Source organism: Odontesthes bonariensis, chromosome 21 (genome assembly GCF_027942865.1).
Source record: "Odontesthes bonariensis isolate fOdoBon6 chromosome 21, fOdoBon6.hap1, whole genome shotgun sequence".
NCBI lineage: Eukaryota > Metazoa > Chordata > Actinopteri > Atheriniformes > Atherinopsidae > Odontesthes > Odontesthes bonariensis.
This window is the reverse complement of record NC_134526.1, coordinates 8,174,395-8,194,382: the sequence shown is the minus strand read 5'-3', so window position 1 is coordinate 8,194,382 and position 19,988 is coordinate 8,174,395. Positions and strand designations below refer to the sequence as shown.

Sequence of the window (19,988 nt, the reverse complement as noted above, 5' to 3'; positions counted from 1 at the left end):
AGCACCTCATTTGACTATAGTTTAGCATATAAATGCAGGAGTGATTTGACTCCCAACTGCATCATGGGTGTGTTAGTCCAGCTTAGAGAGCTTTGATTTCACACAATTTCAGTTTGACTAACATGCTGACATGCATTGTAAAAGTCTTGTTTTGTTCTGACTAACTCTGAGCAGTTAGATGAGGTCCTTTGGATAAATGTTAATCATTAAGCTATCATACTTAAAACCAGCTTAATGGCTATCACAAACAGAGTTTCCATTGTAGTTTAGTGGAAAGATATACTACACATTTATCAGGTGATTCTGATGTCCCTCTATTAGGATTCCTTTAGCAACACTCCAGTGAAACATCAGAGGAACACATGCAAGTGTTTTTTCATCCTAATGATTCTGTTCACATGATGGAAAGCAGCAGGAACAACTGTTTGCAGCTTCATAAAGAAAAAAGACTTGAACACACACTCAGTCAGACTCTAAATTCTCACTCAAAGATTTTTTTTACGAATGCAAACACGGCGTCATTGTTTTGGGATACAAAGAAAGTGAAGACAGAGTAATTATAAAACGCTTTTTCCAAGATAATTAGCTCACGACAGATGAGTTTCAGATGTTTTTTCTCCAAACATACTCACTCGCTTTAAGTGCTTTACACCGCTATGCCTGTTTTTTCGTTAAATGAGCAAACATCCCAGCTGTTAGAGAGAAAATGTGGAAATGAATGGGAGCATGCAAGCTGAAAGTGTTTATGTTGTTAGAATATCCTCATTAGAAAAAATGAAAATTGCAAAGCAAATATGACATCATTATTATTTTTCTATGTAAATGTGTGTGCTGTGGGAGCATTTGCATAAGGTCCTGCATAAATAAGGGAAAATTACGCCACAATAAATGTTTAATGTACGAACATGCACGCTCCATACTGCTGTAGAAATAATCATCAAGGCTGTGACTTCAATCAAAATGTCATTTTGAGGTATTTTCATTTAGTTTTCTACAGAAGAGCATTGTAATCTCTTTGAGTTGTCTGGGGAAACATGGCGTGTTTCTGCAGTCTGCTGATATTGTGTATAAAAGTATTTGGTCATGGTTGCATCGCCAGTCTTTAGGGTCATCTTTATATTGAATACTGTGGGAGGTCCTTTGTATGTCAGCCATTTTTTAATGCAAAGTTTATGTCTTATCCTCGGGCACGACATCGCTCAATGCAAACGTCTGCCGAGAAAACCACATATTATGATTAAACTTTGAAAGGAGCCACTTGTTTTTATGCCACCTTAGGAAAACCGTAGTCACAGGTGAGGACCACCAGATCGTCTTCCCTGGTGGTATTGAGCATAAAACAATAACATAATCCCTGTCTGACTCATGACTCCTTCGCCCATGATTCACCGCTAAACATTTATCTGTCACGCATCTGTCTCATCTATAAGGAGCGTGTCAGTTCTTCAAAAGATGTCAAAGCTTTGGTTGTCAGAGGTAAGAAAGAGTTGGTGGTACAGATTGTTGTTTCATTTATGTAGAGAAGAGTAATATATCATTGGTATGTGGCGACACATCTGGATGGCCCTCTCACTGTGGTCCTCCATATTACAAACCCTTTGCACCCCAGATTACACATAAATAAATGAGACTGTGTGTGGACTTGTGTGTTACCCATTTATGTTTTTTAAGGACAAGAGAGGAGTCCTAAAGTTGGCCTCCAGGTTGCTTGTTGGTTGAAGGCGGACGACAAGATTAAGCATTTTGTTTTGTTTGTCAGACTTACCAGAAAGGCTTAACAGAATTATAAAGATATGCTTTATTATGGTTTTAGACATGAGGGAATGTGCGGAATAAACAGATGGTTCTTTTCTGGAGTCAGTACAGGCCAGTTGTTTGGTTAAATGTTATCTAAAGTGTTAGTGTTGAGTAATGAGGCAACTGGCCTGCTATGAGCTGATCAGTAATTTGATCTCTGTGGTCATAAAAGCCAAAATAGCGCCTGTCCTCTATAGAAAAAACTGTAGCTGTCATAAAACCTTTCAATGAAATGCTCAGTCAAATGTTAGAAATGCAGTAAACCACGAGCTGTTCCTGTACCGGTCGTTATTTCATTTGCATAATGAGTGCACTAAACTTGAGCAGTTTCATGGTGAATAAACACCTAAAATCTGATAGTTTTATTTTCTTTGCCAGGGGACTGGAACAGCAGTGTTTATCGGAGGTTTTATGCTTTTCTTCTTCCAGTTGGGAAACATAGTGGGCCACCTCCAGGGGGCTTAATATTAGTGTTCAGCTCCATGTAGCATACAGACCAAGGGGAGACGACAAAGACCTACAGAGCTTTTCTAGGCAGGTGTTCAAGCTGGAAGTTACAGAACAGAACATGTTGAGGGCTGAAATCTGTTAACATTAGTTCAGCCTCCCAGACAAAACAGTACATTGTTGCTGCTGAAGACATTACAGACACTTTGAGACTTTTGAAAATATTCTCCTTGCCAGAACAAAAAATTGGTTGTTTAGTCAAATCTAGCCATGAGAGTGATAAAGAGGAGGTTGTTGTGTGGGGAACCTTCTTCAAGTCAAATGTAGAAAATTATTTAAGGGGGAAATTTAAAATATGTGGCGTTTGATCACTTTAAAGACAAGCTGGTTGATGGGAGCTTCTATTATTTTCACACAGCTGGCAGCAGTCTTTCAGCGCTATACAACATTTACACTGACACGAAGAGTTAAATATCAAACTATGTCTCATATTAAGTTGCATACTGTAAAACTCGGGAGTTGCACTTACATTAAGCACAGTTTCTGTGTCAGATGGTGAGTAAAATTCCAGTGTGTGACAGCCCCTGCACTTTCTCTGTCTGCACGATGTCGGATTGTGTGGTGGATAGTTTCCACTGTAGAGAAACAACACTAAATCAATTGTTGTCCTATTAAATGTTTAAGTGTCTGCAGCCTGAGTCACTCCACAAGTGACTCACCATTCCACTGTACAACCCTTAACATCAGCAAATTAGCTCATATTAGACTCAGTTCTGCTCTGTTGTATTGTATCATCTCATATCTTCACTTCCATCTTTCCTTTAACGATAGCAAAAAAAAATTATCTATATGAATTAATATTTTAGGTTCTGTATATTTCTAAGATGTTTTTAATGATAATGTGTCTGTTTTAGGGTCTCTGCCTGCCTATAACTTCTTCAGAGGATCTGCATAACACACATCGGAGAAATTATTACCATGGCATTGTGAATTCAGTAAAGAGCTCAAATGTGAGCCTCTCTCAAGTGTCTCCAAAAAAAGAGAGAGCTCCGACTTTACGTGGGAAAGACGGGACAGGACCTCTGAAACTGGCAGACGCTGCTTTCCTGTGGTCTGACATCACACACACTTACTGCATGGCTGTCTTTTTCCTGGCATGAAATATGCACAGACTGTAAAGGTATGAGGGGATGTTTTGAAGGGCATAACCAACTGAATTCCATTGAAAGTCTTTTTATTAGCAAAGCATTTACCCACATGATTTTGATTCATTTTTTCTAAGGATGGTAAACACTATGTTCTATTGTGAATCAATTAGTTTGTGGGATTTGCATATCATTGCATTCTGTTTTTATTTATATGTTTCTCACTAAGCAAACCTGTTGGAATTGGCGTCGTATGTAGAAGCAAAGTTTGCCCACATTTATATTTCCACATCATTCAGTTTGTGTCTGTCGTGCAGACTTTGCTGTGTTGAGTCTGCAGCGTTTCCTCCTTCTGCTGTGTGTAAACGGCTCAGACAGAAAAACAGTTGAATTGGTTCATTCTGTACATGGCTGTCAACCATCCTGCAATAAAAAGCAGAGGGATTAATCATAACTAACAAAGTTTATAAAGCAAGAACTTGAGTTACTTGAATTTAGGCCTTCTTAGTTCTAGCAACACATGCAAACTTCTGTGTGCCTATTTGTCAGTGCACCAAGTCTTAAAGCTGAGATGGCGTTTCACCTCTCCCCCACAAAAACACACACAAAAAAGTGCTAGACGTTCAGGCAGGCTGCTTGCATGACTGGCTGACATCACTGTTGGCGCTTGCTACTGTTTGCACATCTGCCTGAAGCTGTCCAGGCAGAGATGACAAAACCCAGTGTGAAAATTGACCTCAGGAGAAGAGAAAAACACAGAAAAAAGTGGGGGGGAAATCTTATTGTGAGGAGATTTAACTGATAAAAAATCAAACAAATGTGCTTTTTTAACCTTTTAAAGTTTCACAAGAAACTCGACCAAAATTCAAACATGTCATATACAGTCACTGCAGCGGTCCATATTAATAAACTCAAATCTAGAGGAAGGAGCCGCTCTGCAGATATAAACATATACAACTCAGATGACAAAGAACAAGGCTCTTAAAGGTATGTGTCAGAGTAATATTTCCTCATAGCAACACTACCCCATCTGGTGGACAGCCTGTCTTCATCCACGTATCACAGCTGTGCTTCATGTACCACTGACAGCCCCAAAGCTGAATTTTTCCACCTCCCATATTACCAAGATGTCCTTTTCCACAAGCATGTCTCTTTTTTTTTTTATTTCTCCAAATTATCTTTGAATGTGGACAAAGAACTTTGTTTTAGCTCCATTTGTTGAAAAGACTAAAAAAAAAAAACTGCTTTCCTATAGATTGTTTTTATTCATCAAAAATGCAACAGTGAACCTCCACCCCAGCTAAACCCACTTTGGTGATTTTCTTTGTTTTTCCACAGTTTTGTTTTTACTTTTCTGTCCTCAAAAATCAGCATAATATGCACGTTCCCCTGACTTTTGCACACATCTGTATGTATATATAAATTGAGTTGTTGGTGTCTTGTTCTCCATAAATCTCCCTAAATCACATAATTAAGTTTTTTATATTAAAATATTCCATCATAATAAAACATCTTCTATTTCCATCATATGTACTGTCCTCTTATGACATTAACTGTTAGAATCAAACATACTTTTAAAAGACCTATATTAGGCATCAGTGGGTCTTGTCTGGACAAAAAAAAATAGACCAAAAATGGCATTTAGCAACTAATCTTGAAGATAAACTGGATACCAGTAAACTAATAACCAGTAAAATCAACACTAATAAGTCTTATTTGATCAAGGGTGTTCTTGACTGGTTTAATTTCACTTTGTACATTTAAATTATGTGTCCTCTTCCATTGTCAGAGTCAGTTATGGTGTTCCACAGGGTTCTGGATTGGGACCAATTCTGTTGACTCTATACAGCATGTATAGATCATAAGGGAGCATCCCTTTGGGCAATATCATCACAAAACATGGTATTCATTTCCACTGTTACGTTGTTGACATTTCATTTATTCACATTCTATTTATATATGCAGCCTGGCTCGTCTTGGTACTACAAAAGCTTGGATATCCTTTAATTTTCTACATCTGAACCCAGACTAAACTGAAGTCATTGTTCCAAGAAACCTCATATATTCACTTTTAAGACTTATAGTTACACTGAATGGCATTACTTTGGCCTCCAGTTCTCGTTTATTTTCATATTTTTTCAAAATGAGGATTTGTGTTTTATCACACACATCAAATAAGTCTCTAAAGTGGCTTTCTCTCATTCTCTCTCAAAGTGATGCGGAAAAACTGGTCCATGCATTTATTTAATCTAGGCTAGACAACTGCATTGCCATTTTAGCTGGACGTCCAAATAATCAAAAGAACATAGTGCGAATTACGGGGGGGGGGTTGACTCCGCAATTACGACTTCACGAAAAGAGGTACAAATAACAGATTGTGGGGGTTGAAACATTTATCTTTCTTATCTGTAATCATAAATATTACAATACATAGTATATTCCATATTGATGCCAGGAAGATGCTTGTAATAAAATGTCACACACCACCCCTGAAGCGGACTATACCATTTCATTGTCCGTCTGCATGTGACTGGCACGAGTCCAACTCGGCGCGTACACGAAAAAAAATTCGCGCCAGAGTGTTAGCAAGTGGGCAAGTGTAGATGAATGTAAGTAGCTATCTAATTAGTTTAATACACTTAAGTTTCTCAGTTTCAGAATTATATTGTGTCAGGTGACTTCAGACAAATGCTAATGTGGCTTTTCGTCATGTAAAATGGCATAATGTGAATGTTAGCTTACTTGTTATTAAATGTTAGCTTACAGGTTTCACAGTTGCCCTCTTTTCGAAACCACATCAACTTGAATTGACAGTAGAAATATAAAACTGATGTTTGCGTGTTATTTGTGTATTAGCGTAGTACATCATATTATATTAAACTACTATATAATATTGTTTAATAGGCTTTTGAGTGGTGTTTTAGATAGGCTGGGTGACAGGGAGGAAAGGTCAAGGTCACGTTTATTTATAGAGCACCTTATAACAACCTAGGTTGACCATGAAACATCAACAGCATCTCTATTTCTAAGACTAAACTTAAAACTTACCTCTTTGAAAAAGCTTTTGTTTAATTCACTTAACTTTTGCGCACTACTTCATATGATTTTAACCTTTTTCTTGTTTTATTGCTGTTTTACTGTTATTTATTGTTAATTGCCTTATCAGAGTGGTCTTTTGCAGTAAAGCGGCCGTGGCTCAGTGGTTAGAGTCCAATAACCCGGAAGGTTTGGCAGGTTTGATTCCCACTCTCGCCACTCAGTAAAGATTGGTGGAATTGACAGCTGGAGGGGTGTCAGTCCACCTCCTTGTCATGGCCGAGGTGCCCTTGAGCAAGGCACCGTACCCCCATGCTCACCGGGCGCTGTGAATGGCCGCTCCAGGTTGGCATCTGTCTCTGAGTGTGTGACCATGTGCCAACCTGGATGGGTTAAATGCAGAGGACAAATTTCATTTGTATGCATGTGTGCATGACCAATAAATCTGATCTTAAAGTGTTCTTATATTTTGTTTTATTCATTGCTTGTGTTCTTTTTTGCATTATAAAGCTTGAAAAAGTGCAATATGAATAATATATAGATAAAGATTGACTGGTTGATTCCTGACTTTCTCTTTTCTCATTGTAATGCGGGCTAAATGTCCTCTACAGCACCTCCTTCCTCATCAACACCGTCACATATCTGCCCGCCTTTGCACTTGACCAAATATAAACTAACTTTCTTGGCTGAGCGACAGATTGAAATAGGGAGGAGTCTGATACTGAGAGTTCAGCTTAGGACAGACTGAAGGACAAACACTCGGAAAGGAGGATTTGTCGAAAAATAAGAGAACAACAAAGCTCACTGCCTGCCTGAAAAAGTAAGTTTTTACCAGAATTGACCATTTTCAACAGGTGTAGGGCTGATAATTCCACAGATAAACTGCTAAACTTGTAGACCTTGCTTCAATCTGGGTTTACTCCAGTTTCCTTTGTTGACGGACAAATGCTCAATCAAAAATATCTAAATAACTTTATACAGATATTTCAGTTTTCATGTTATCATTTTTGCTATTTAAGCGTTCATTTTTGTGACACCGAGTAAGCATGGGTCAATTTTTGATTCATGTTGCACCTCGCTTTCAAATGTGTTGACATTGTCTTATCGCACTCAGCGGGTCAAAAAGCGTGTCAAGTTGTGAAAGCTGTATTTATATCCTCAACTCCTTTAAAACTCTTTGAATTCTCCTACTCTTGTGCAGATGTTTGTGTCTCCTGCCACCATGGCCGCTCGTCGGGTGCTTGCTGCTGCGTCACATTCAAGCCACGAAGGAGGAGGTGAGAGAGTCTTTACTGACCCTTTGAACCAAAACACCAACCATGTTTCGAAGCCTCCAGATTAAAGCGTATGTACACTAAAGCACCGCTAAAAGGCATAGGTTGATTCTTGTTAAACATTAACTGAACTGTCTGCAGAGCTGGCAGTCAGCCTGCACATCTATACCCTGACGAATCACCAGGAAGTTAAACAAGTGCCCATGCTCCATGAAGTGCTTCAGTCACATTCTTTTATTTGTTGTATTTTCCACAGCGAGGACCTGGAAGATACTGACAATTGTTTTGGCTTTTCCTGGCGTGGCCGTCTGCATGGCCAATGCATATATGAAGATGCAGGCACACTCACACGAACAACCAGAGTTTGTGCCATATCCTCACCTGCGTATCCGTACCAAGGTGAATCTCAGCGCCATTGAATTAAAGTCCTTTTTGCAACTCCTTTAAATTATTCCTTTGAAATTAAATAATAATACACTGACATTAATCTTTCCAGAGATTTCCCTGGGGTGATGGAAACCACTCTCTGTTCCACAACTCTCACACCAATGCTCTTCCTGATGGCTTCGAGGGTGCCGATCACTGAAAGGATCGGTCATTTCTCTCCGATGTGTCCAGCTGCATGCTTCAAACGCCAATCTGCAGTGTACTTGTTTTAATTATTTCGACCGAATGGAAAGGCAGTACCACCATAAAGCAGAAGCACCAGGAATAAAAAAACACTTTGTGTTGTATTACAATGAGAGCCACTTCATTTTTTATTTCAGAGAAGCATTTCATGTCATCAATACTCAAAATGTTCGGGTGCCTGTGGGCACTTGCTGTTGGGATGACTGCTTTACAAGTGTTAGTGTTAAACCTCAACCTTTTCTATTTAACTACCGGGGTTACCAAAATCTATATGTTACATATATATGGATATGTGTTTGTATGTGTAAAGGTGAGAGCTCTATTTTCCTTTAGGACAATTTCTTCTATTGAGTTACAACCATTAGCAATATAGCCTATACCGCCACCCTCTGGCACACTTTGAAGCAGGTTTACTCACTTCTAACAAGCCAATGCATGTCCGACTCGTTTCTTTTTTGTGGCTTTTCAAAACAACCCCTTCAGATTTGCTTCACTAGTAAACGGAAACCTGATAAATGTATCTATCTCTGTGCTGGAGAAGGAAAAAAAGGAGACAAAACTGTCAGCTATTTCAGAGGAATGTCAGATCATTTAAGCTCTCAGCTGAGCTGTCCAAGCTTAGCTGCAAATGCAACGGCAGCACTTCAGCCTTGTGCCATGTTGAGCGTGAACATCACTACGTCCAACCGAGTGAGATTACCATCAAAAACTGTTTTAGACGAAGCACCAGGGTGCAAGGTGGTAATTCAGATATGATGCCGAAACGTTCAGTTACTAGTAGCTTAATGGGAAGCAAAAACAAATAAAAAATGTAAACACTACCAGTAGAGGAAACTCGTAGATTGTTCTTGATGTCCACACAAAATGGTCTGAGTTGACATTTTTTGTCCCTTTTGGGGTGGCAAAAACAGAAAACTGAGAGCAGAGGGATGTTCCAACAATATATTTAGTGGCATAAATCTATATTGGACAAGTGAAACTTATACTGCGTATATCTGCTATTCCATATCATCTCTTATGTACAATTTAAACAACTTGTCTTCTAGACCAACCCTGAAAAATCCAGCTACATGACATTTCTCAAAACAACTGGTGTTATTCATTTTAACTGAAAATGAAAATAAAAATGCCATTAGAAAAGAATTAAATGAAACAAAAATATAACAAAAGTATGCCGTGACAGGACAGGCTGAAATTACCTCATAACTCAACTGAAAGCTTAAAAAAATCTGAAAATAATCCAACGCCTCTGTAAGACCTGAAGAAATTCATCGTTTTACAGGAATTCATGCGGTTTTTTGTAAAGGTAAAACAATGGCAACTCTAGAAGCTCACTAAGTCGGCTCTGCCCCACACTGGCCTATGAACTTAATTCACCAATCACTTCAGTCAAAAATGTCCCTGCTGTTCAGCTCAGGGCTGCGGAGGCCACGCTTAGCAGATCCTGTTTCAGAGTCTCTGTACAGTCCGCCTCTCTGGCTAGTCTGCGAAGGCAATCCCCAGCAACGGAGGAGGACAAAAATGGTTTCGGATAGTCCACACTGCTCAGCAACAAAGACAGGCAGGTCCGACCCAATGCTGGATAGTTGTATCGCTGGGAAAACCAGTACAACTGGGGGAGCAAAGCAGCCAGGGCCTCAACTGCAGCAACAGCTTGAGAGGAAGGACGAGAGCCCTCAGCAGGAGATTTCAGAAGCTGCGCTGCACCTTTCATCACGTTCTTTGGTCCTAATGTCAACTCTTCTGGATAAAGTGACTTGTAAATTGTTGCAGGGACCGATTTAGAAATAGAGGCGACTCTTTTGATTATGTTTTTGTCTAAAGCTGCTTTAACTTTCTGAACCGTTCCACCAGAAGAAGCTTTCTTACTCTTTGTTTGCTGTTGGGAACTGTTCAGTTTCTTTATCTGTCCAGTCAGCTCAAGCTCCAATGTTCGAATAGCCAGGTTCTCCTCAGCAGACTCGGGGCACTCGAGCTCCATTTTAGAAACAGTCTTTTCGGCGCCGTCATCTGTGGGAGCCGGCGCACCTTTACAAGGAGGTTTTGTCAAGCAGGAAAGGAGAAGCGACACACAAAGATCTTCCAACTCTCTTTGTAGGTCATTTACCAAGAAACGGCAAGCTCCAATCATCATCTCACCTAAAGGTGTTTTCTGGAAAATGAACTCTTGCGTTGAGAGCTTTGTCTCATTCTGGCAGATACTCAGCCCGTCAAGGACCAATGTGTCCAAAATCTGACACCGCCTCCTGCTCCCTCCATCCTCTTCGCTCGCTGTTTCTGTGGCCTTGCCGAGGCGACATCCATGCAGGTAATGCACCACTGGTAGCAGCATACCTACACTAACATCTTTGATATGAATGGCTTCTTCTGCATTGGCTTGAGCTTCTCCAAAGCCTCCTCTCAAAAGAGCCCTGAAGTATTCAGAGCCAACTCCATCGGAGCCCTCCAGCCCAGCCACAGCCTCCCTATTGGCTGGGACCCGGGTCCCGTCATCCAGCAGCAAGACCAGGTCAAAGTTTGAGATGCCATAAGGACATATGTCAGCAAGGCGAAGCTTTTTCGAGGGAGGGGGTGAATCTCTGTCACTGATCGACTGAATCATAGCTGAATTTGTCATTTTATGGGAGAACTGTGTTTTAGCAGTCAGAGCAGACAGGCTTCCGATCAAGAGAGAGGAGTACAGAGAATGGGGCTGAGCGATCAAACCTGAGTGTTGGGAATTAAGCAAGTCAAGAAGCAGTCGTTCACACTCTGCAGAGTGCTCTTCATCCACCTCATCCTCAGCATCACAGCCAAGGGGCTGCAGAGCTAAGAGCAGCCCACCACTATCCAGAAGAAGCTTCTTCAACAGGGCTTTGTTGCTGTTGAGAATAAGAAACTTTACAGCACTCACATTTGGCCACTTTATGAGCTTTTAAACAGCATCAAGGTGCGTAAAATTAAGGCTACAGTAATAACTACAGTAAGCAACAAATCCTCCACTGACCAGAAAGCAATCTAAATATCAACAATCATCATATTCTCTAACACATGTACTCACCTGCTGATGAATGGCAGAGAAAGTGCACAGTTCATCTTGTCAGACTCAGAGCCACTCAGCATCACATGTGCAAGAACACCGGCACCAAAGCCCGACTCACACTGCACACGCAGGTTATTCAGAAGAGCAGCACCTACAAAGTTGCCACACTATTACAGACTGTTCCCCGTTTTGTGACCATGTAAAAGCTTGATGTTTGATTAAAAGCATCAACGTCCTACTAAAAATAATGAATGAACCCGTTTTATAAACAACAATAACAACACAGGATTAAAAGACAACTTACCCAGCTGTTTAACTTTGACTTTCACTCGGTCCGTCTGCCTTTCCTCTCCCTTTAACCCCCCTTCTCTCTGGCAGAGAAGCTGTTGAATTAGCACCACAGAACCGGTTCGAACCAGCGCCTGCAAACAATTTGGGTTGCAGCTCAGCCTGCAAAGCAAACGGAAACACCTGCTGCTTGGGTCCTGATGCTGTGTGAGGTAGTAGAGCAAGCCGGACATGACGCCCGAGTTGACCAGAGCGGCACTTGGGTCACTACCGTGGGAGAAGCGTGACAGCAGCAGCAGGATGGGGGACTCGGTTGTCCAGGGTTCGGGGTGATAAGGGTGATGGTAAGCCATTTGTCGGGACACAGAGGGAGGGGTTTCAAGAGTGACTTTAGTCAAGCAGGCTGCTGAATGAGACCTTCTCTTTTTCTGTGGGGAGGAGAACTTTGACGGAGAGACAGGTGTTTGGGTTGGTTTATTAGGAGGGGTGAAGGTGGAAGAACTGGTCTGGTTCTGAGGTGTGAGTACACTGGAGGGCAGTTGATCGGTGACCCTGCCTGAAGATGAGGAGAACACAGGGGAAGGCTGGGCTGCCTTTTTGACAGGAGCAGATACAGCAGAGGTGGATGATGAGGGGTTTTTAAGAGAGGAACTGGAATATGGGTTTGGGGAAGACGTTTGAGGGGATGAAGGTGGTGGGACTTGAGGACTCCCCCAATCCCCATCCACACCAGAGGAATCCAGCAGTTCCCCCTCTGAAGATATCAATCCCTCAGACAACAACCAGGACCTGGAGAGAACCATTGCAACGCACATAAACAACATAGCATAGCGGGATAATGTCATTATTCACTGAAAAAATGTGTTTGTTAACTCATTTTCCTTACCTGAGACTTAAAAAGCTTGATGAACCTTGCTCCCGACCAGGTTCCTCCCTCTTGTATCCTTCAGGTGGTGGAAAGTCAAAGGAATCTAAACCCGGGGAGTGTAGAAGCTCAGTGGAAGACATGCTTGAGGATAAGCTCACATCTAACTTCTCAGCTAGCTGTTCCTCTCCTCTGGTGAGCTTGACTAGTCGTGTGACAAGAAGAGGAACCAGCCCGAGCTCCTGTAACTGTTCCATGGCAGATTCATCAAAGACAAAGTCTACACAGGCCAGAATAGCTAGTTTGGAAAGCGGGTAACTCTGATGAGCAGACAAAAAGCCAACGAGCACCTCCAAACCGCCGCTGTCTTTCACTTTGGCCCGGTTCACTGCCTCTTTGCAGCACAAGCACAGAGCCTTAAGGAAGACTCCGGACTTCAGTGGATCCTTTTTAACCTCTTCAACAAATTTCTGAATGACCCCAAGAGACCCCACGAGAGGGCGCAGACACCCTTGGGAGCACATGTTGGCCAGTGTTTTGAGTGCAAGTTCTTCAAAGGATTTCTCAGAGTCGCCTGATGCCATGGCGCCAAGCTGAGCCAGGACCCCAGAACGGGACACGTCCCTGGCACATTCAACACCGCAGCCCCTGGTCAGCTCGTGGAGCGTCTTAAGTGCTGCCCGCCTCAACCCCTGGGGATATTCTGGAGCAATGAGAGGGGCGAGGGCAGATAACGTCCCTTGGGTGAGCAGTGATAAGCGGTTTGAGGGTGTATCTGAGAGGTACAGAAGGGCACGAGCAGCTGACTGAGCACACTCCAGCTTGGGACAGTCTGTGGGTGGAGCAGCTGTGGGAGAGGATGGGGCAGAGGGCAGGGACACACATAGGAGAAGAAGAGGAACCCCCCCTGTGTGGAAAAAAAGGAAGAATTATCAATCAAAAGATAAACAACAGAGGAATCAGATTAATAGAGCAGAGTCATGCATCATTAATCCACCAATTATGGATAAGCAGAGCAAAAAGAAACATAGATCATACACTCAATAAAATCTCTCCACCTATGAAAGCAATTTGTGGATAATACCGATAACTCAAAGTATGTAAACTTGGTTTATTTAGAATTTAAATATTACACCTGCCTAAGAAAAATGAAGGTTAAAATTAGAATTTGTGTTGTGGAGACTGTTACAACCGAGTGTGTTTTAAGTAACTTTAAACTGAATCATTAGTTTGAACAACCAATGCTCTAAACGTGTAATCATATCACATAAATAAAATGATTTGTGTCTTAGTCCATGCATGATTACCATTTAATGAAGCAGAGAGAAGGAGAAACATTTGATAATTACCAGCAGAGTGGATGAGGGCAGCGCTCTCTGGATCCGTGGCCAAGTTCCCCAAAGCCCGGGCCGCTCGGTTCTGAACCGTCTCAAAGGTCCCATTTTTCTTCATGATGTCCACTGAGACAGTTTAGAACATTTTTTTTTTTTTTAGATAAAATAATCATAATATTAATCAAGAGCCAATTTTTTTGGAATCTATGTCATCACCACCTACCCACGATATTTATTCCATCCAGTTTACGAACCTATAGTGAAATACATCGTAAATGTTAGGATACTCTAAAAAAAAAAGACCGTGATTAAAGACATGCACTTCTATTAATTTCATCTCACCTCCACGCGAGTCTCGAGTTCAGTGCAGCAGTTGGCCAGGATGCTGAGAGCCAGGTCCAGAGTTTTCCTGTTGCACTCTGGGTGTTTGAGCAGGTTCAACAGGGGTCGGAGGCCGCCATGACCTCTGAATTTGGCAATGCCATCCTTACCACCCTTGATGTGCTGCATTCGTATAGCAACTAGAGCTCGCCACTGAGAGATTTTAGACCTCTTATCCATTTCTTTGCCACCACCAGAATCTGCCAGACGTTCAGTACCTGATCCAGGTTTGCAGAGGTGAGCCAAGCACCAGCTCAAAGAGGACTCTGGTGATGATGGTTGCCCCTCTTTGGACGGTACTTTCAAGTACTTCCTGTCACCTTTTGCAGGTGATGCAGCCATGTTTCCTCACTCTATCAAGCAACGGATAATTTTAACTTTCCTTTTCTCTGCTCAGAGAAATATTATACACACCCTGGCGCATCACTGCACACTTCAAATGAAATACTGATGACTTAAATGGCATATCGCTTTACTTTTAAATGTTAGCTGATTACTCGGGCAGTGAAAGTGTAAGCTTTCGAAATTAATCAATTTTCTTTAAAAGTGTACGTTAATTATAACAAGTGGTCGGAAACTACAGATACCGGCAGGAAAAACGAAAGTTGTACCACCTGACGCTGCACTCGCTGATGGGAAATGGAGTTCCCAGCTTCGGTCCACTCCCTAAAAAACAGGCCTACATCCTGAGAAGACTAAACACGCGTTATTCTACGTGGTTGACGTGTATTTGCTCAATATAATACATTTTTGTACATGAAATGGCGAATTAAAGCTCTATTTCGTCAATGTTTTGTTACCACTGGTCGGATAAATTTTGTGAAACAAAATGCAATCGCCTGTATTAGCCGCTAACGCCATCTTTAGCCAAACAACAAAACAGGGGCGGTCGCGAGAGGGAGAAGGGATTGAAGAGGTAGGTCGTTACACATATTCTGGGATTTGTAGTTTAAATTGTGTTGGCTTTTCGTAAATTTCCCTTCGTCTCGTGCCATACAAGAACTACACCCCCCAAGACAACGATTAAATGACGCTTACGTCAAATACGTTGAAGCGTTCGGGGATTGTAGTTTTTTAAAGGGTTGTGAATACACAAAAACCCATTTACGTCAACCAAATCGGACTACACTTCCCAGATAGCTAAACAACGTTGTAAAATTCATCGTTTTTTTCGACGAGAGAAAACACATCGGTGCCTCTGAAAGGTTGTTAAACTCCGCGATAGGCATACCGCTGATAAATAACTTCAGTTTTAATGCTTTTTGTTTAACAGCATGGAGGTTATCGAGACAATTGTCATACCAAACACTGAAGTGGAGGGAAAGGAAACGGTCGTGTCCAGTATGGACACTGATAAATCAAAAGCAGGTTCGTATTCACAGTCTGAAGTTAATCAGGTTTCATCCAGTCATCGCCTGATGCGAAGAGGGCCTGATGAGCGTGCTGCATCTGTCTTTTTTGCAATATAATCAAATACTCAGTTATCAGTTACATGAACCATTAATATCATATAGCAACTTTCAAATATTCTTTTAACTAAATAAGTTGTCTTATAAAATTATCAAACTTGGGGGAGGAGGAGCAATGTTAATTTCCAAGGTCATACATTTATGAACCTTAAAATGCCTTGCCTTTCCATCTCTAGAATTTATTTGGACGCTGCAAGCTACGTGGCACCTTGTCAATACCCGGCTGGAGATGGATCAGGCTTTTGACCAGCCAGTGTGTAAGAAAAAGAAACTTTGGGAACTGGTGGCAGAGAAGGTGAACGCCAAACTGAGGGAATCAGAGGTCACCGACATCACTGTGAAGGCGTACGAGTGTGATCTCAAGTGGAGAAATATGCTGGCCACATACAGGAAGAACGCAGAGAGGGCCAAGCGTCTGGGGGCGGCTAGCGTCCACTGGGAGTTCTTCAAAGTCATGCACGAGGTCTTGGGTAAGAGCAGGGAGGAGATCGAAGCCCAGCGCAGGACCAAACTCAGTGAGACAAGAGTGGGCAAGGCCATAACCAGCAAAAGGTTTACCCCGATCCTTCCTACACCTCCCATAACGGCTGCTCCCTGCTCCAGCAGGCCTCCACAGGACATACTCCAGCTGTACATGGAGCTGCAGGAGAGGAAGATGAACATGTGGGCACAGCAGAAAGCACTGGAGGAGAGGAAAATAGAGGCCATCAACAACTTGGCCCAGGCTATCTCCAGCCTGGCTCAGAAGAACAGCACACACATGTCAAAGGATGGACATTAAACCAGAGGAGATGTGTGGTTTGCTCACACCAAAAACTTTTATGATACTGCGCAAAGGATAATGGTTCACGTAAGATTGGTTTCTGGAATGTGTTTACTGTGCGAAACTAAAGAGAAATAATGACAAACATCCGACCGTCACTTCACCAAAGCAGAGACAGTCTTGATATATTTTTATAGAAGGCCCAGAGATGATGAAAATAAGGCCATCAGAAAAAAGATGACTGGTATATTGATACTTATGAATAAAGTGTGTCATCGAAGGCATGTATTGCATAGCAGTGCTCTCCTTTGACTGTTTTATGTTGAAAAATGTACCACCCTCCATGTTCAGTGACCCCTAGTGGTCAAAGTGGGAACTGCAACACATCTTCCTGACTAATCACTACATACCGAAATAAAAACTTATTGGCATGACTGTTACAAACAATATGGACTTGAAGTGTTCATGATGTTTAATCCCTGTTCCGTGCAGTAATCCACCCTGCAATATAACCGACCTGTGTTAATTGCCATTACAATAATAAAAGTGTCAATTGGTCTTTGATGCAGTTTACAGCTTTAATATCATAATCTGTGCTAATTTTATTTAATTAATTAATTTATATTATGACAGCTCTCAGTTATACTAATATTGGTAAATTTAATACCTTTGATTATCTCAGATTAAAGTCATAGTTGTTGTTAACTAAATCTGTTACAAATCAAGAATTTTTAATATTTAGTTCTTATATGAAAAATGTGATGAAACTGGATGCAGTTTTGAAGTTTAAGTTAAAAAATAATAATAATACTACTGACATACCTCATGGGCACTGGGAGTGTTGGCATGGAAACAAATTCAGAAAGTAGTATTATGTTAAAAATAAACTTTTATTTCATTCATTTTTAAACAGCAACTCTGCAATGGTGTCACGTCTACATATACCCTCCTCATCTTCTTCCCCCTGTCCGTCATGGGTTAAGGCTCCGTCTTTCTCAAACTCTCCTCGCACCTCTTGTCCCATGTTCACAAACACATTGTGTAACACACAAGCGGTCAGGACAACAGCTCTCGCTCTGTCATAGTTTCCAATATCCAGATATTTGAGTCTTTGAAATCTGGCTCTCAGGTCGGCAACAGTCTGATCGAAGATCTGAAAATGCTCCTCCAGGGTTTTGTTAAAGAGCTCCTCTTTTGGTCCGTAACTTCCTCTGTATGGGGTTAAAACTTGTGCGGTTAGAGGGTAATCGGCTCTGGCCACGATGCAGGAGCCTGACGGCATCAGCTCAGGCTGCTGTTTGAGCCTGTCACTCAGAGCCTTGCCTCTGTCCACATCAGATCCTTTGCTGATTCTGCAGTGTAGAAACTGGCCAACACGATTGCATACAAGCTCAAGGTTTAACCAAGAGTCTGGGTGGACGTCCTTCTTCATCCTCTTCACCTCAGGTGCTGCGCTCTCGATGTCATGTCTACCCATAGGCAGACGTATAGGGATCTGTGTGTGTCCCAACACTCCCAGGACCTGGGGGACACCTCGCCCCTCCTCCTGCTCATCTTTTCCAAGCAGATGGGAAAACGGGAAAAGTGCCGCCTCAGCCTCTCTGCCTGGAGAATAGAGAAGAAATACCACCGCCAGTTAGCATGGACATCTTTTTACCTTGACACCAGAGGTGGGAGAAAGTCCCTATGTTGCAAGTCCAAGTAGAGTCTCAAGTCTTTGCTCTCAAGTCCAAGTCCTAGGATTTTTGTTTTCGAGTCCCAACCAAGTCCTAACAAATCGATTATAATTAATGATACGGATCATGACCACACCTCAATTAAGTTGTTTATATTTTATTGTTAATGTTCTGCCACTTATTCATTTGTTTATTTTTATTAATATTGTGTTTAGATGCTTCGTCAATATAAGCACTGCCTTCTTGTGCCAATAAAGCTATTTGAAATTGAAAAAAATTGGGTGATATCTTTAGTATCTTTTTTTTTGTGTGTATTGGCATTAATTATCCAGCCAAGACTGATGACAGGAGTGAAGTTCAGGCGGCGTTCAGGTGTCACTGACGGCTGGGATTTCTGGCTGGTTGCTACAGTATTGATGCGACAATTTAAAAAAATATTTTAATATTTGTGCTTGCTGCATGTGACTCGACTCGAGTCCAGAGGGTTAAGTCCAAGTAGAGTCTCAAGTCTTTGCTCTCAAGTCCAAGTAGAGTCCAAGTCTTTTTTTGATTTGGTCAAGCAAGTCTCAAGTCATCAAAATCGGGACTCGAGTCCAAGTCAAGTCTCAAGTCTCGAGTCCAAGTCCCCACCTCTGCTTGACTTCTTCCAACAAGTCTTCCACAAAACAGCTAAATCAACCTACCAACTGGCCACCTGATGTGCTTGTCCTCCAACGTGTTGATGTGCTCACAGAAGGAGAAGAAGATCCTGTGGATGTTCCCTTTCTCCAGCTTGAAACGGCGGGACACAGAACGATAACTGACCTGCTCAGAGAGCAGCGTGAGAGACAGGAGGACGGTGTGGGACAGAGACAAGCGGGCCCGTCCGGCCATTCGAGCCCTGGATTTAGAGCTTTGAAGTAGGTCTGAGATGTACTGGTGAGACACACACAAAAAAAAACTTATTGTACAAATCATTCAGTGAATTGAACGATATAATCACATTAAATTTCAAGTCTCAGGTTCCTCTAAAAAGGAAATGGTTTCATCAAAGTTTGAGTGAAAGATGTCACTGCTAAAACAGATTTATTCACTTTTAGTATATCTTCTCTGGCCACCTGTGCCTCTTACTGGTGGCATCTCACAAGATAAAGAAGTAATCATTTAAAGCCGAGTCACCAAGAATCAAATATTTTATAACAACATTTTATTTAAAAGGAAAAAATGCTATTTCAGTATCTCATTCAGCATTAACATCTCAGTGCAGATGTCATGATAGTCTTTTTCTATGAGCAGTTCAAACAGCTGAAGTCAAAGTATTAGACTCCTTATTACTTATTACTCCTATATACTTCATCAAAACTCAGATTTCTCACAGGACTGCAGCATGACCAAATTCAAACGCTGTAATTACCTTGACTGCCTCATCGTCCACAACATCCAGCTGTTTCTGGGACTCTTCTGCCCTTTCCCCCGCGGTGCTGCTTACTGTTGCGGTTGTTGTGTGTAGAATTTGAGGCCCCACATTTGTTTGACTTTGCAATAACTGTACGTAAATAGTAGGTGGAGGCTGCGTTTTAAGTTTCGCGACGAGATCTGACTCCAGGATCTCCTCCACCGCCTGGTCCAACCGATGCTCCAGCTCACCCGCTGACAGAGGCTGCCATTCCCGCTCCACCATGTCCAAAACGGCTTTCCCCGCCGATAAAATATAATCGCCGACGTCCATTTGTAGTTAAAGGTGAACCAGTTCCGTCTCTGCCATTTAACGCCGGAGGTTTAGCCCAACAACAGTCGGATTTTCGTTTGCTAGCAGCACAATGCTAACTGTGAGCTCATGTTTGCTGCGTTCAGGTACTTACTGAAAAATTTGCAGAATCCA

The 19,988-nt window shown here is 41.9% G+C and overlaps 4 protein-coding genes across 5 annotated transcripts; 2 read left to right on the top strand and 2 right to left on the bottom strand.

The window, feature by feature from the left end:
• Positions 1-7,117: 7,117 nt before the first annotated feature.
• cox6a2 (cytochrome c oxidase subunit 6A2) lies at positions 7,118-8,439 on the top strand. The gene is made up of 4 exons (XM_075453495.1): positions 7,118-7,245; positions 7,627-7,702; positions 7,956-8,098; positions 8,196-8,439. Exons 2-4 carry the CDS (start codon positions 7,627-7,629, stop codon positions 8,283-8,285), a joined length of 309 nt encoding a protein of 102 aa, XP_075309610.1. The 5' UTR covers positions 7,118-7,245; the 3' UTR covers positions 8,286-8,439.
• Positions 8,440-9,257: 818 nt separating this feature from the next.
• armc5 (armadillo repeat containing 5) lies at positions 9,258-15,086 on the bottom strand. Of its 2 annotated transcripts, XM_075453494.1 has the most exons (8): positions 14,834-15,086; positions 14,181-14,572; positions 14,062-14,092; positions 13,854-13,964; positions 12,526-13,411; positions 11,656-12,428; positions 11,370-11,502; positions 9,258-11,190 (listed from the first exon to the last, which is right to left on the bottom strand). In XM_075453494.1, exons 2-8 carry the CDS (start codon positions 14,559-14,561, stop codon positions 9,738-9,740), a joined length of 3,768 nt encoding a protein of 1,255 aa, XP_075309609.1. In that variant the 5' UTR covers positions 14,562-14,572; positions 14,834-15,086; the 3' UTR covers positions 9,258-9,737. The 2 variants fall into 2 exon arrangements, with proteins under 2 accessions (XP_075309609.1, XP_075309608.1); XM_075453493.1 differs by having other exon boundaries at positions 14,181-15,086.
• A 312-nt stretch (positions 15,087-15,398) lies between these two features.
• On the top strand, positions 15,399-17,040 carry LOC142371335 (uncharacterized). The gene is made up of 2 exons (XM_075453986.1): positions 15,399-15,587; positions 15,865-17,040. The coding sequence occupies exons 1-2, from the start codon at positions 15,494-15,496 to the stop codon at positions 16,467-16,469; spliced, it is 699 nt and encodes a 232-aa protein (XP_075310101.1). The 5' UTR covers positions 15,399-15,493; the 3' UTR covers positions 16,470-17,040.
• Positions 17,041-17,346: 306 nt separating this feature from the next.
• Positions 17,347-19,947, bottom strand: LOC142371879 (putative nuclease HARBI1). The gene is made up of 3 exons (XM_075454620.1): positions 19,521-19,947; positions 18,811-19,042; positions 17,347-18,056 (listed from the first exon to the last, which is right to left on the bottom strand). Exons 1-3 carry the CDS (start codon positions 19,833-19,835, stop codon positions 17,347-17,349), a joined length of 1,257 nt encoding a protein of 418 aa, XP_075310735.1. The 5' UTR covers positions 19,836-19,947.
• Positions 19,948-19,988: the final 41 nt, after the last annotated feature.

Bases quoted from the DNA above. Each gene is read 5' to 3' on its own strand.
- cox6a2 (XM_075453495.1), top strand. From the start codon at position 7,627: ATGTTTGTGTCTCCTGCCACCATGGCCGCTCGTCGGGTGCTTGCTGCT. The intron at 7,703-7,955 runs GTGAGAGAGTCT...TATTTTCCACAG, and splicing joins TTCAAGCCACGAAGGAGGAG to CGAGGACCTGGAAGATACTG. The intron at 8,099-8,195 runs GTGAATCTCAGC...TAATCTTTCCAG, and splicing joins ACCTGCGTATCCGTACCAAG to AGATTTCCCTGGGGTGATGG.
- armc5 (XM_075453493.1), bottom strand. From the start codon at position 14,561: ATGGCTGCATCACCTGCAAAAGGTGACAGGAAGTACTTGAAAGTACCG. The intron at 13,412-13,853 runs GTAATTATCAAA...TTTTCCACACAG, and splicing joins TGCCCTCATCCACTCTGCTG to GGGGGGTTCCTCTTCTTCTC. The intron at 12,429-12,525 runs GTAAGGAAAATG...GGTTCTCTCCAG, and splicing joins TCAAGCTTTTTAAGTCTCAG to GTCCTGGTTGTTGTCTGAGG.
- LOC142371335 (XM_075453986.1), top strand. From the start codon at position 15,494: ATGGAGGTTATCGAGACAATTGTCATACCAAACACTGAAGTGGAGGGA. The intron at 15,588-15,864 runs GTTCGTATTCAC...TTCCATCTCTAG, and splicing joins CACTGATAAATCAAAAGCAG to AATTTATTTGGACGCTGCAA.
- LOC142371879 (XM_075454620.1), bottom strand. From the start codon at position 19,835: ATGGACGTCGGCGATTATATTTTATCGGCGGGGAAAGCCGTTTTGGAC. The intron at 19,043-19,520 runs GTAATTACAGCG...GTGTCTCACCAG, and splicing joins TGGACGATGAGGCAGTCAAG to TACATCTCAGACCTACTTCA. The intron at 18,057-18,810 runs GTAGGTTGATTT...TCTATTCTCCAG, and splicing joins GCACATCAGGTGGCCAGTTG to GCAGAGAGGCTGAGGCGGCA.